Source organism: Argentina silus (assembly GCF_951799395.1).
Source record: "Argentina silus genome assembly, chromosome: 6".
In the NCBI taxonomy this organism is placed as follows: domain Eukaryota; kingdom Metazoa; phylum Chordata; class Actinopteri; order Argentiniformes; family Argentinidae; genus Argentina; species Argentina silus.
Window position 1 is genome coordinate 7,940,764 of NC_139660.1, and position 14,730 is coordinate 7,955,493.

The following is a 14,730-nucleotide window of genomic DNA, read 5'->3' on the forward strand; positions in this document are numbered from 1 at the left end:
ATCTCTGAAAACATGTCTAACTAAAATAACTGGCTGATACAGTGAATTGGTCTCAAGAGCAGATTTGGGTTCCATGGGAATCCTCCTTTGAAAACACAACGGTAAGGAAAAGGTACAAGATGAAACTCAATTTTTAAAAACCGACATAGGACTGAATTCAGTGTTTTCTCAAACTGACTTTTTCTTCCTCCCTGTTCTAGTGAAGCGGACGCCCGGGGCTGTGCTAGTGTCACTAAGACTGAGCAGTAATAATTAGCCCTCCATTCTAAAACACAGTGAGCTGCTCAGTACTGGAGAAAATACATGAGCCATTTGATCCTGTGCTCTTCACGTACCCAGCTTGTAACAAGAAGAGCATCACATGCAATGGAGTAAGAGCACCAGTCTAATACTGTATATGCATTTATGGAAAGTATAGCCAGGGGTATAAAACACACACTAATGTAATTGGGTAAGTCTACTACAGCATATATACTCTCCAAACACGGAAATTCTAGGGAGATGAATATTGCCATGGGGACCACACAGGCAGCTGGCTTGCCTATAGTCTCAACTTGTTGATATTAAACTCTTTAAAAATGCACAAAACAAACAAACAAACACAAGTAAGGAGAATATCATATAAGATGTTCTTCCCTCATTCGCGTTTTCTGCAAAAATGTATTCTGTAGTTCTATTCATAATAATTATATGTAAATGATGTAAGTACGTGTAGAACTTAAGTAAGTATTCAGCCCATTTGAAAACATAATTTCAAGGGTAAGTACATTTAGCTAGCTGGCAACCATATCAATTGATTACAAATGTAACATCAAATTAGAAGAGGTTTCAGCCAGTCAGACAGGCATTCAGAGCATCTCACTAAAAAAGACAGCTAGAGACTTTAAAGGTAGGAGATAATATCTCCTACCTTCCATAATATCTGATCTAGTTAATATTACAAAGGCATGTCAGCTCTTTAGCTGCTTTATACCTGTGTAATAAACTGTACTCTAGCAAAAACATTGTATTTATATATTATTACAAAGTAATTTAGTAATTTAGTAAAACATATTTTAGTAGCCCGGTTGTTTATTTACTTTAATAGGGACTGGCGCTTGCCGGAAGTTTTAAAGTAATTACATTTATAATGGATTTTAACCCTTTTTGTTATTACACAAGTGGAGTCACCAAATCACAACTCAGCAATTACAGCTTTACTTCTTTAAAAGATTATGCCACAGACACTGCCATTTGATGCCACAGACACTGCCATTTGATGCCACAGACACTGCCATTTGATGCCACAGACACTGCCATTTGATACCACAGACACTGCCGTATAGTATTGTGTACCGTCTAAAATAATCTCCTGACTACACCTGACTGTATATCACAATGTTTACAGCCATAAGGTACCTGGTCTGGCCTCGCTAGTGTGCTGTTGAATGGGTCTGTCACAAAGAATAAGCACCACCTCAAAATGGGCCAGAAGGAACACCAGAGTGACACCACGGCCAAACCTCACAGACGGCTGGTTCAGACAAGGCCAAGTGTGGTCTCAGGGGATGGGATACCGCTTGTCTGAAAGTCTTTGAAAATAAACCATGTTGCATTTGTTGATAGGAAAAAAACATTCCCAGTGGACATTGTCCTTAATGGCTTTCCCTAATGCTCCACACAGAGAATCCATCAAATAGTATAGAAGCAAGACCTTCCAATGATAAGGGTTAGGCTCATAGCAGTTTTTAGATGTCTCATGGTACTTCCTCGGTGACACTGATGAATCAGTTGTGCCTATAGTTCATGACTTGGCAGCTGTGACATTTTACTCAAGTGTTCATAGCATTGACTAAATTTAACACCAAAGCAACACTTAATAAGAATGTGGTCTCCAATGCCTTTGCGCTAAGGTTGTATTAAATGTTTAATGCATATTAAAAGGTGTCACCTGTGACAACTATCTTGACACTAGGCACTGACATATTGACAAATATGGTTGACAAATCAAATTTTAGAATATTTGTTTGAATCCCAACTGCAGAAGGAACCAATATAAAGTAGACCAATATTTTATGAGTGATTTGAGGCGCATTAACGTCAACACCAAGCAATGAGATGTTTTGAATGGTTTACCTTAGTGTATAGAGTATCTTCCCATCATTCCATATTCTGAGCAGCTGATTGGGTGTTGTAATCCAATGGGAATCTGCATTCTTTGAATTCCTGAAGATGGTATCCGGTAGCCAAATGAGTCCAACCATATTGCTGTTCAAAGTCAATATCTTCATTGTGCTGTTGTATCTGAGGCGGCTGTCTGTCCATGTCTGAGCAAAGATGATGTCAATTTGGTATTCCTGGGAAAAAAGGAACAGTTACTGTATGAAGGCAGATGTAAAGTGAGTTTAGATATAATACAATATGACTTATGAGGGGAAAAAACTAACAACAAACGTTGAAAAAAGACAACAGCTTTACTTATTGGCATACTACACTGCATATTGATTTGCTGTCTACAAGACTGAAAAACAGCATGGCTATGAAGACGTTTTGGACAATGTTTATAATGAACAAATAGCGTCTCCAGGTCTTATAATAAATGACTGTGGGGGGGGGGGGGCATTGGTACTGTTGTGCCCCAACCCCCCCACTTATTTTGCCCGGTGAGATTGAGGCCGCAGTAATCAGAGAAGACAGCGTGTTAAGACAGCACCAACTGGAGAGTCAACAGAGAGAACCTGGAAAGTCAACTTCTCCCAGGACTCAGGACCGCCTGACAGGACAGCCTAGTCAACCTGATTCACTCTCAGGACATCATTCTTTCAAAGGATTGAAATCACTGTCAGTCAGAGCCGTGCAGTATAAAACACTGTGATTTTGTATGGTCCGTGGGTTATTCCCCTGTGGAATGTTGTGGTTCAATCCCAGGTGGAATACTCAGGTGACTCAGAGACACACAGACCCAGGCGCCGTGCCTCTCGACTCCAAGCATGGCTTTATTAGAGCTGTTTCCATTCAGAATTCAGAGGGGAGCCAGACCAGCACGCTGACTTGGATGGAGGTCAGGACCAGCTTTTAGTTGCTAACATGGATTACGTGGCTGAGTGCTCAGAGAAGGGGTATTGGAGGAAGACCCAGAGAGGTAAACGGAATAACATAGTTCTGTGGGTCTGGAACCCATTAAAGGATTTACTTGGCTCCACTCTCTCCATCCTATCGTACAAATTTCACAGATTACAGCGACGCATCACAGTGGCATTGAGGCGGTTGTGAAGGATCCTGTAGCTCAGCACACAAGGCCCCTGGTGGTCTAAGCACCCTCAGGCCATGGAGTGCTTTTCAATTATGCACCATCATCACCAAGCTCTAGGCCAGGGATTTACAGAATGACTTGTTAGCTTCTAATCAATCTTAATCATATCCAGCTTCTGTTAAAGGCAAACTCATAAAGGAAACCATCTGTCCTGACGTTTTGTTTTCTTATTCGTTGATTATAACGCATTTGGAGAACAGGTCTGGTTTAAACCAATTTTGAATGAATAACACACATGAAAAACGAATAACACACATGAAAAACTGTATTAATTTGACCCACAAACAGTCAAATAGCTGTGCAAATGCTTACTATGAATTGAGTATTAATGTTATTGCATCACAAATTGTATAATAATAATCAAGATTCATATCACATAGACAGTTCACCCAGCATTGCCTACTCTGTTCATTTGTCATTTGGGTGAACTTTTTACATAGGCTTAATGGGCAACTTAATGGGCAATACGGAAGTAGAGTTAAATATAGAATATCACCAAACGTCTGCAATTGGAAAACAACGATTTTGAATGACAGTTTCAAGTGCTTTGATGTAAATATTTGACATTGGACCCAATATTCTGTGTGCCCCCTCTGAAGCCAAATGGAAAAAGTCCTGCAGCTGAATGTGTGCATAAATAGCAGTGAGCGATTACCATTTCAAACATCAAACATCGCCTCTGATTAGAACTTCATGATGTTGGAGAGCCGATAAAATGAGTGTATATTCCATGGAATGGAGCCTCTTTGGGGTGGTACAGAGGAGGAAGACTAATAGCTTCATTATACAGTGCATCTTGGAAGTGACGCTTCAGGCGCCTAAAAGTGAGTCGACTAATTGACTGCAATGGTTTAACCTCTCTGGTCTCTGCACGCACTGACCTCTGTCAAATACAACAGGAAGCCCCCCAACACACACACACACACACACACACACACACACACACACACACACACACACACACACACACACACACACACACATGCACTAATATGCCTGGAAGATCACATCCAGTTATGGAAGTCCAACTGAAACAAGGTTGAAAACATCTTGTGCTACCATATACAGTACATAAACAACATACCACCTTAAACAACATAACACCCCTGCCCCTCCCTAACACACACACCTTAATTCTACTGTCCGCTACTCGCGAGACCAACTGTTGTTTGACCTTTCACAATCTTCCCAGCACTATGCACTTTCATTCTAATACCACTCCAATTAGACCAAAGACAATAGACAGGAGAATCAACAGGCTTTAATTGTGACCTTTCATTGGATAGAGCTAAGGGGCATACAACAGGAACTAGGGCATTACCTCGGGACCAATGACCAGAAAAGGACCGGGAATGCAGTAACCAGTTATAAACTAACATGAACTGATTTCACATCTGGATACAAAGAGCATGCAGATGGTGGGCATTTGAAGAAAAATAACAGAGGGAGGAAAACCTCCCTCTGGAATACACTGGAATACACATTACACTGAGTGACACTCAAAAAGCACCCTCTGTGTTTTCCTCTAAAATGTTACCAGAACAAAGGATGTTTTCTCTTTTTGATAGAATTTCTGATTTTACTTCTTATATTGCCCACATTCTTATAAGCCTATCTTCTGTAGTAAACTTTGCTGTTCATGAAATTGAGACATCCACATGTCCTACTTATACATTTTTCCCCCTCAGAGGTTAGGATCCAGTGGGAGTGCTGTAGGAAGGCTGCTGAGGTTGAATGTATAATCAAAGATGTTCCTCCAGTATGCTAAGTGAAGATATGGCCATTATGATAAATCAGAAATGAACGAGACAGCAAAAATGCCCTCCTTAAGGAACTGAACTGACTGAGGTAAGAATACGAACATCTGCATTATAGAAGCAAATCTTGTTTTAGGAGCTGAAAGTGAATGCATATCTTGGCTGGTGGCTTATAATAGAAACAAGAGAAGCTGTATGCACACAGGGACATCAACACTACATGTAGAATGACCCTGTCAGGGTGAGACTGAAGAATTATCTAAATATGTCATGGCATGAACTTTTGACTCCCAGAGATACAGTAGAAACAGATCCAGTGCTGGACCACGCCTCTCAGTGTACTCTGTGGTAGCCTATAGTACAGTATCCACTGGAAGTAGGCAACAGAGATGGAACACTTCACACACAGCATCTAAATACTATTAGAGAAACACATTTGTAAGCAGAAACATCAGGACACAGAGGAGCATTTTCAAACATGGGAAGAATCATGATTAAAGACACTGTCAGAGATGTAATTCAGCTCCTTCCCCTGTCTTTAGAGACCATAATTCGGATCTTATTGAATACATCTAGTTGCGGGACAATTACATTTTATTTCATAACGGAAATATTTTCATATTCAATTTTTAAATGATGGGGACAAGGGGGAATATTACTCATTACTGTAAATGGTTTAACTTGGAGTCTGTGTGTGCGGAATAATTTTCCAGCAGACTTCCTGTCATCTGAAATGACCTGCATACAAATGAGAGATTTCCCTCATCAGAGAGTGGCGTTGCTCACTCCTCGGCTCAACACGGAATAAACGGTGGTAATCTGGAACTGCCCTGCAGAGCCCCCCCGTGCCACTCGCCATAATGATATTTCTCCACTGTTCCGCCATGCAAAGCCTCGCCATTTGATTTGTGTGTGAAATCCGTGGGGCTAAAGATTCAGTGGACCTTCCTGTCCCGCCACGCTAATTAAATACCCAGCATCGTTTATCATTTCTAGGAATGTGAGGCAGAAATAAAACCCAGATGAATAAAGGATGAACCAGGACGGGCAGTGTGTTACCCAGTGACTTGGTCACAGAAGAATATATTTGTGTGGCATAAGTGGGTCTGTGTTAACCAGGTGACAATAGTAGTGCAGGGGCTTTCCTCTCACTTCACTGTATGTCTACGGTCAACATAACAGGAAAAATAATAGAAAAAAACTGTCTCTGTGACAACAATAAAAACTATGCCCCTGGGGTAGCAGTGCAGTTTTATGTATTCTCGTGGTGTCATTTGTGTGAAAAGGTCTGGACCGCTTCGTAATGCATGTTGTGCCGATTAAGTGTAATTGCTCCTTCCATTTATATTCATCTTCCTATGATAATACTCTTCCTTGTGGTGATGATTGGATGAGCCCTCTAAAAGTCAAGTCCTTTATACGTAAACCCTGTATGCAGGGCATCTTGGATTGGAACATCCATTTTTGGTTTGTTTTCAAAATGTTATGTAAACAATGTAATTGTAAACAAACACTGTATAGCTACACAACATGGTTGAAACTATCATTTTGTCTCAATCTCAATCCATAGCTCCTTGAATTTGAGAGTGGTTATAGTACATTTCTCCAGCCCTATCCCCAAGCTGTTCACCAAAAAAGTGGTGGGCTTATGTTGTTGTTTTAATTCCAGATTGTCCCTTTAGGAGGAAGATCCACTCCATTTGGGTGGGTGTGCTGTGCTCACCCTCTGTAGATGGAGAGGCACATGGATGTACTAGCAAGGGGCTTCATTTGTATCACTCAAGATAGTGGGGAAACGATATGAATCTGAGTCATTGTGAGAATAATTTCATGAAATGTAGTACAGTATACAGGTACTGTAAACAAGCACTGAAATACAACATAGTTGTCGTCGACATCACTTCAGTGATAATACTGGAGGAACGCCTCCCATAGATGCCATCCAGTAATGTTCACCCCGCTCTGATACCCTCGTCTCAGGATCAGAGGAGTGACCTCTACATGCACAGGTGTGGGATTTGAGAATCCGCCGTCTGCCTCTCTCTGATCACTTATCTAAGGTAAATCTGCAGACAGGGAAGGATATTCTTGTACATTTCATGCCACAAGACACAATCTTAAAGGGAATGGGACGTTACTGAAGCCGAAATAGGAATTCCCAAGGACTTGCAGGCAGAACCTCTCACATTCAGCCCTCATAGGCTCTTTCAAGTGGAGAGAAAAGTGCTTAGTCTGCTGTTTACACTGAAGAGTCGGTCTCCCCGCCCACCGTCCTCTAACCACCCTTCTGCCTCCCTCTCTCCCTCTCCACTTTCAAATAGGAACTACCAACCCTCATTCAACTCTGTATTTACCAGGAGCTTCAAAATCAAACCCTAACATCCGCTCCTCTTCACAGAGTTTCCAGCTAAACAGTTTGTGGATCCTTCACCTGATGAAGTGGTGAAGGTTTCTTGCCTGATCGTCACTCTCATACCAGTGACGTATACAATGTACGTGTACAATGCACCAACGGTAAACTAGAGCATGGTGGACTACTTTGCAGGGTGAATGTTGGCACCGCATAATTATGCAGCAAATAAAACACTCTATTTAGCTCCAGTCCAGAAAGAGACCTCGTAATGCTCACTGGCTGCGTTGGAGGCAACTCATCGTGTCCTCATTACAGCCACCCCAAGGTCATTTTCAATAGGGAAACACATGCGTTTCCATCCAAGCGGCAGCAGCTATATAGGCTACTGCTCAAGGCAAAATGCAGGACTGCAAACTCTAAACACACATATTCATGAAACAGAGAGGGATTTGGGGGTTGAAATCAATCTGCTAAGGCACCAGAGAAGAACTCTTTGAACGCCCCCCCCCCCCCCCCCCCCCCCCCACACACACACACACACACACACACACAAATCCTTTGTTCTACCCTCTCAAAACTTAAACTGATGTATTACGGACGGCTGCAGATCACTAGTGAGAGGTGCCTCTCTCCTCTGTGCATACTTCAGCAGGAAATTAAACATGAAAAAAGAGTGACCAGTACATCTACTGTGTTTAATTTAAAAATGAAATTGGGAGCATGCGAGGTTAAGGCGACGACGTTGCATGCTCAAATTGATTTGCTGCAAAAAAGCGGCATGAGCCTACCTTCCACTTCGGAATAGATCTCCTGCACTCGCCTACCCACATTCCCCTCAGAGTGTTGGCAAACTAACAACATTGTTGTGTGCTGCCAAAACAGACGAATATAAAGAATGGTGTGATCAAGAGACTTCAGAAGCTATTGTTGAATACAAAAATATGTTTTTTTAATGTACCTCCAAATGGGTTACATTAGTCACAGTAACACATTACCTCCATCAACTGTCCACTAGTGATGGGCCTGTCAAGAACAGACATTCCCTCGTCTCTTTATTCAGTATTTTCAGCATCCTGAATATTGCTTGAAGATTATAACTAACATTATAAATGATACGCATTACACCGGTTTCAGCGACATAAACAGATCTGACTTGAAGGTCTCCATTGAACAGAGGGAGGATTTCCCCCTCGCCGACTGCTGTCCAAGTACAGACCAGACCCTGGTTGGTGTAAGACAAAAGCCAGCAAAGAGATTCAGGGTGGTATCCTATGGCTGCTGGCTAAGATGCTAATTATTATGGTGATAATCATATCACCAAAGGATATGGAATCAGCAGAACAGGGTCCTAGAGGATGGCAGAGGCACCCATTCTCACTATAGAAACACTATTCAAGGTGACCCAATCCACTGATCTTGAAAACATTCGTCCACTACATAGTCAATGACCTATACACACATAGCAGCTGTTTATATAATGTTTGCAGTGGTTAATCTTTGAGCTGTGACCTTTCAGAAATCTTGTGATTAATTGCTAAGCGCTGTACCATTGGTTGGTAAATGTTTCAGTTATGACCTACTTTATCCTCTCTACTTCAACGTGATCGAAATCAGTGATTTCCCTTCCTTCGCCCAACTTGAGTTCCTCCAGAGAAGTTCAGAGAGGCCATGTTTTGTTATTTATCTGGCCTGGCTGAGATTTTCAACAGTAGTGCAAGTGTCTGCAAAGGCTTACTAGCGGCCAGCTAGTGCTCAAATGGCATTTCACAATGCAGTTTCTTAACCCAGGGCTATCCTTTGCCAAGAGTTAAGAATGTCTGAGGGCTAGTTTACCATCAATTCACACATGGCTATTTTGGCCCTGGACTAAAGTCAGTGCTAGCCCACTTCAAAATGTGCAAGTGTGAACAGTTGCTTAGCACCAGAGAACAGTTCCTTAGCCTGGGGCTAAGGGAGCCCTTAGCTCTAGGGTAACCAGTGTGAAAAGGCCTAAAGCGATTTATGTCGATTAATTAATTAAATTGTGTAGTTACAGCGAGCTATCTTGGATTACGTTGCAATCCACCAAGTTCGCTTGCCAACTGAAGCAATTGGTTGATACGAATATCCTGCTCGCTCTAAACCACGCCCCTGGCCCCGATTGGCTTCATAAGGACCAGGGTGGTAGAAGAGGCGAAAGTTTGAACAGACCTTTTTTTTACGCCGTTTTTTTAAAGCACTGAATAGGCACGGAGTAAGCAATTGGCCTTGGAAAGCACTAGCGCACACGGTGTAAACCCTTCTGTGTAAAGCCGGCTATTGTGTGTCAATACTGTATGTGACCTTTGTGTCATGCCTGTGTGCTCTTTTATTTGTAGGTTTATCAATCTGGATGTAAGGCTTAAAAACTATTTATTCGTCACATTCTGCAACCCAATCCACAATATCATTGTATTACCTGTATCATTATAAGTAATACACCCCTAATATACATACCGTTTATACCTCATATGCTAATATGACACATTAGGATACCATTTTGAAATGACTGTGGATAATCATGTTATTTGTCCATGCCAGTGGAATTATTTCTATGGAAAAAGTAGTATGAAGTCTAACAATTCTTTGTGGCACTTTTGGTCTTGTTCTAATGTTCTTACTCTCTTGGCAAAAGATACTGTATGCAAAAGACCTTTAGGGACCTTGCCCATCTCAAAAAAGGTCGAGAGTAATAATTTATAATTTCCTCATGGCGGTATGTATCCATCCACCCCCTCAATATATCTGGATAAAAAATAGGGTACTGTATTACAGTACAGTGTATCTCCTTGAAAATCCAGGGTGAAGTACTGTACAATGTCGAGGTGGGAATAATGTAGTGCTTTCAACCTGTGCAATGTAGTGCTTTCAACCTGCATGTTCCCTGAGTGGTGTTTGGCAGCCCATTCAAAAAAGGCCCCTAATGAATTGCCATTTTTACCGCGTTGCACTGGCACGCCAACACACACAGGCATATCATGTGGGCGGGCTCCTGCGGTGAAGCGAGGATCTCCTAGGATCTTGTCTATGTATCGGCCTTGTTCACTCTTAATTGGCTCTCAATTGCAAAGGCACACTCTCCGTCAGCGGCGCAAAAATAAAATCAAAATGAGATGATGCATCATTTTTGGAGAACAAACTAATTGCATGTCAGAATGAAAAATCTAATCCAGGTCATGTTTCTTCGTCATGATGCTGGGCAGAGAGGAGTGATTCATTTCACTGGGTTTGATTTGTTAGGGAAACTGCCCAATGCCATGGCAAGGCCGATCTGTCACAGTGACAGAGGAAGCTGGGGAAAATACTCCTTCTCAGATCAATACAAGGACCTAACTGAAGCATCCATACAGAGGGTGATGGTGGTATTGAGCTAGATGCCCACACATCCTTCCGGCAAACTTCTGGCAAAACAGAATTCCGTTTTTCCTTTTCCGTTTCTTTTCTATTTTCTTCAATATTGCAAACTAGCGTCTAGCAATAACTCTCTGCAAAATAGTCCTACCCAGTCAAGACGACACACATAACAACCAGAGGTCATCTACAGGCATGTGTGAGAGGGTTCTTGGAATGTAACATCCATTAAATTGCGAGCACATTCTCACTTCGCTCTATCCAGGTTCAATCTAAGCCAGATCGGCTAACCTAAAATTCTCCAGACCTCCAAAGGAGGCGTGAGAACTACACAATTTGGAGGTATGGTTATGCAAGACTAGTCGGTGCATAACTGCTAGTGCCTACTTTATCAAAAGTAAACTCTTCAACAGCGCTCTTCCACGCTGCCAAAGGGCAAAGCTACTAAGCTATAGAAATGTATTGTTGAATAAATAATGTTAGGGAGCCATGCGTAGTGCAGCTGGAACATCAGAGAGCACACACCATGGGCCCTGTTCAATTATCTAAGGCTAGGTCTGGACCAAAATGCATCTCTGTCTGCTCCGCTGTCTCCACTGTATTTTGCTAAAGGACCCACACTGCCAAAGGGTCTCCAAATAGTATCTCTCAATAGTTTAAGTGAACAAATGTTATCACTGCCAACGTGCTTAGTTTCACACACAGGGTTGAAGGCATGATTTAAAGGTGGGTGATTTATCATTGAGTGCAAAATGTTATATTGTATATTACTCAAAGGGAGAACAAAGGATCACAGACTGTGAGGCACAGATGTTTAAAAGCAGACATCAAACACCGTTGTCTACTCGTTTTGGTTACCAGCAGGAACACAGTGATTCTACAGTATTTTGAGCCATAGCCGTTCTATACATGCATAATCAAAATGGCCACCTTTTCATAACAAGGAAACCTACATAATGAGTAGTAGCAAAAATAATGTTTTGATGACTCCTCAAATAAAACCACTGAATAAACCGCAGATAGAGTCCGAAACATTGTCATCATTCACTCCGCTTTGAGTGAATGTACTGCACACCATTAGAGTGAGAATAACACTGCTGAAGCATTATTTTACAATTAAACGACTTCCATAAAATGTACATACATTGGAGTACAAACGCAGAGAAGAGAAAACAGGAAAGTGGATTAAAGTATTTTTCATTCTAACAAAACCCTTCAAAGCAGTGTAAATAGCTCTCAGGTCCTAGCTCGGGAAAAGCGCAGTCCTTTCACATCTCAAGAAGACATACAACATCCTCAAGCCTCGTCCCCAGACATTGTTCTTCTTTTCACTACTGTTTTCTTTTCTTGTTTAATCCTCATAATCTAGACCCTGAACCTCACTAGGGCCAGGGTGCACTGTAACATCAGTTTTGTCTACTGTACATATTGTTTCATGTACATAGGTATTGTTTGTCATGCACTGTACAAACACATACTGAACATACTGTACAGAGCCGTACACTGTTAATCACTGGGTTGAGTGACTGACACCAAATACAGTTTAATGGTAAACCCATAAAATCAATTCTGAATCAATGAACCACCCAGCCCTAAACAACTAATAAACAATTAGGCTTCAGAGAAGTGGCTTACTGTCAGCAGTTTCTGTCTCGCTACTGTAACACAGAGCTCAGATGAAGCATGTGGGGCTCCAAGTTAGCTGCTATCTGGGGACACCAATAGAGGATGAGAGCCTCCAGAAATATAATATCACTGAAATCCATTTTTATCTTTAATTTGACGGTTTTAAATAGTGTAATTGTAGTTAACCTGAATGTTGAATGATTGAATAGAATTCAATAATAGAATTCAATTGATGTATTGAATATTTTCGGTTTCTTCTCCAATTTTTTGGTCTACAATGAACCCCTTTCCTGTGTGGTATTGTATGCAATATACAGTAGCTAGATGTATGTGGATATATCATACTGTAGCTCAATCTGACATTTGGCAATCACAAGACCCTTATGCATAGAGTGCTATTGTTCTTGAGCCAGTCTGATTATATTATCACAGTGGGTCCTACTGTAGTACAGACAATCAAAAATTGGCCTACATCACAATCAAAATAAACACACACACATTGCTTATAGGGGAAACAGTTTTATGTTTCTCTCAGTAGGCCCACAAGACACTATAGAGAATGCAATGTGCTGTGCTGTAAACACATCAGAGCATATATTATATACTGTACTGTAGTAAAATGTAGATACAGTAGAGGACATGATGAATACAGAATTGTAATAAAAAAGCCATCAAGCTTAATGGTCATTACTCACGTCCAAACAAAAAAGCAATATACCGCTATACTCCCGGCTGCAACAATGTCTATTTTTCCCCATCATAATTGTTACCTGCCAATGGAATCGAACATTAGGCATCATATTTAATGGCCATAATGTACAGTATGTCTCCAGGTACCGTGTAATATACAATATCATTGACAGAACTCTTTGTCATTACAGGTTTGATCAGAGAGCAGAGCACAAAGTAGTCAATTTACTTGTATAATAATACACAATGTTCTGTTCTATTGATATGCTTTTAATGGAACAGAATGAACATATCTGACATAACTGTCTTTTCATTTACAGTAGTTTCACTCAGAATCCTAACTTTAGATACAAATCATGCATTCAACTCTTTTTTTCTTTTTTTTTTTGCCCCACAAATTTCTCATCAATGCCTGAAACTGAGCTTTGTGCACATTACAATACATCAGTATTTAAAGGATGGAAACATCAGGAATGAATTCTCCTGGTCATTCTTTGTGAATCATCCCCTCTGCTCTGATTTGGCCTCAGCCCTCTTCTCCTGTCAGACTGGACTCTCTTTTAGGCCAGTGTTTCCTCTGTCAGAGATAGATGGGTCTGTCTGTCTGTATTGATGAGAAGCTGATGATGGGAGGCTGAATTAGGCCAAAAGCTACTAAATGACAGTGCTCTCACAGTGCTTTGATACCACATTTGTATGTCTCACTACATTTACAGGGCTGAGTACTTACACTGCATACATGTTTATTGAACCTCATAGGACAGAAAATATGCCAAGCTGAGATAAGCGAGACCAGAGTGTTTGTGAGTTTGAGGTGGATATGCCCTCTGAAGGTCTGTGACGGCACCTGTCATCAGGCCCATACGTACTCTGGAGATGAGGTTCACGGCTTCTGTGTGTGTGTGTGTGTGTGTGTGTGTGTGTGTGTGTGTGTGTGTGTGTGTGTGTGTGTGTGTGTGTGTATGTGTGTGTGTGTGTGTGTGTGTGTGTACGGACATCACAACCAGACGGTTAAAAACATGCAGAGGAACAGTGCCGTGGGGCAGGCTGAACCTGATATCATCAAAAAGCAGCACACAAACCAGTGTAACTGTGACAGATACCAGGCCCTGAACGAGAAACAAATCGTTCTGCCGCCCGCGGCTTTGTCAAAAGGGAGCAATGATTGCCTTGCAACAGGCCCTATCTGTCCTCATGCATTGTCGAGATCAATCGAGCGTAACAACATTAAACATAACAGCGGTGACCTGATTGAGGTGAGAGGAAGATAGTAGTGAAGCCATGATGTCATGCCCATAAAAGTGTGGCTGTTCCTCTCATAAGAGGTAGTATTGGTTTAACCTTGTCAAATCAAGGCTTGGGTAATGTATGGCTACCTCTGTCCACATGCTGGCTGGCTGGGTCACTAAAAGGCCACAGAGCCTGGTTTTGTTCATTGAACTTTGTTCACACTATCTATTATATTTTTATCGTAGGCTCTTGTTCCGTTTTGATTCCATTTCGTTGACAAGGTAATGAGTCTTCCTTTGAGTTCTTTGAAACTCATAAATCTGTGGTAGAAAATGGATGAATCGTAGAATGAAAACATCACATTTACCACATTGACATGATCCCTGCCAACACATGTAACCTTTCCTGCATTC

At 41.5% G+C, this 14,730-nt stretch overlaps 1 protein-coding gene across 1 annotated transcript in view; it reads right to left on the reverse strand.

Moving 5' to 3' along the window:
* gabrg3 (gamma-aminobutyric acid type A receptor subunit gamma3) overlaps positions 1–14,730 on the reverse strand; it is a gene marked incomplete at both ends in the record, with an annotated part of 61,081 nt that overhangs the window by 18,903 nt on the left and 27,448 nt on the right. The window contains one exon of the mRNA XM_083671937.1: positions 2,116–2,336. Within this exon, the coding sequence (XP_083528063.1) occupies positions 2,116–2,336 (221 nt within the window). The remainder of the gene's footprint in view (positions 1–2,115; positions 2,337–14,730) is intronic.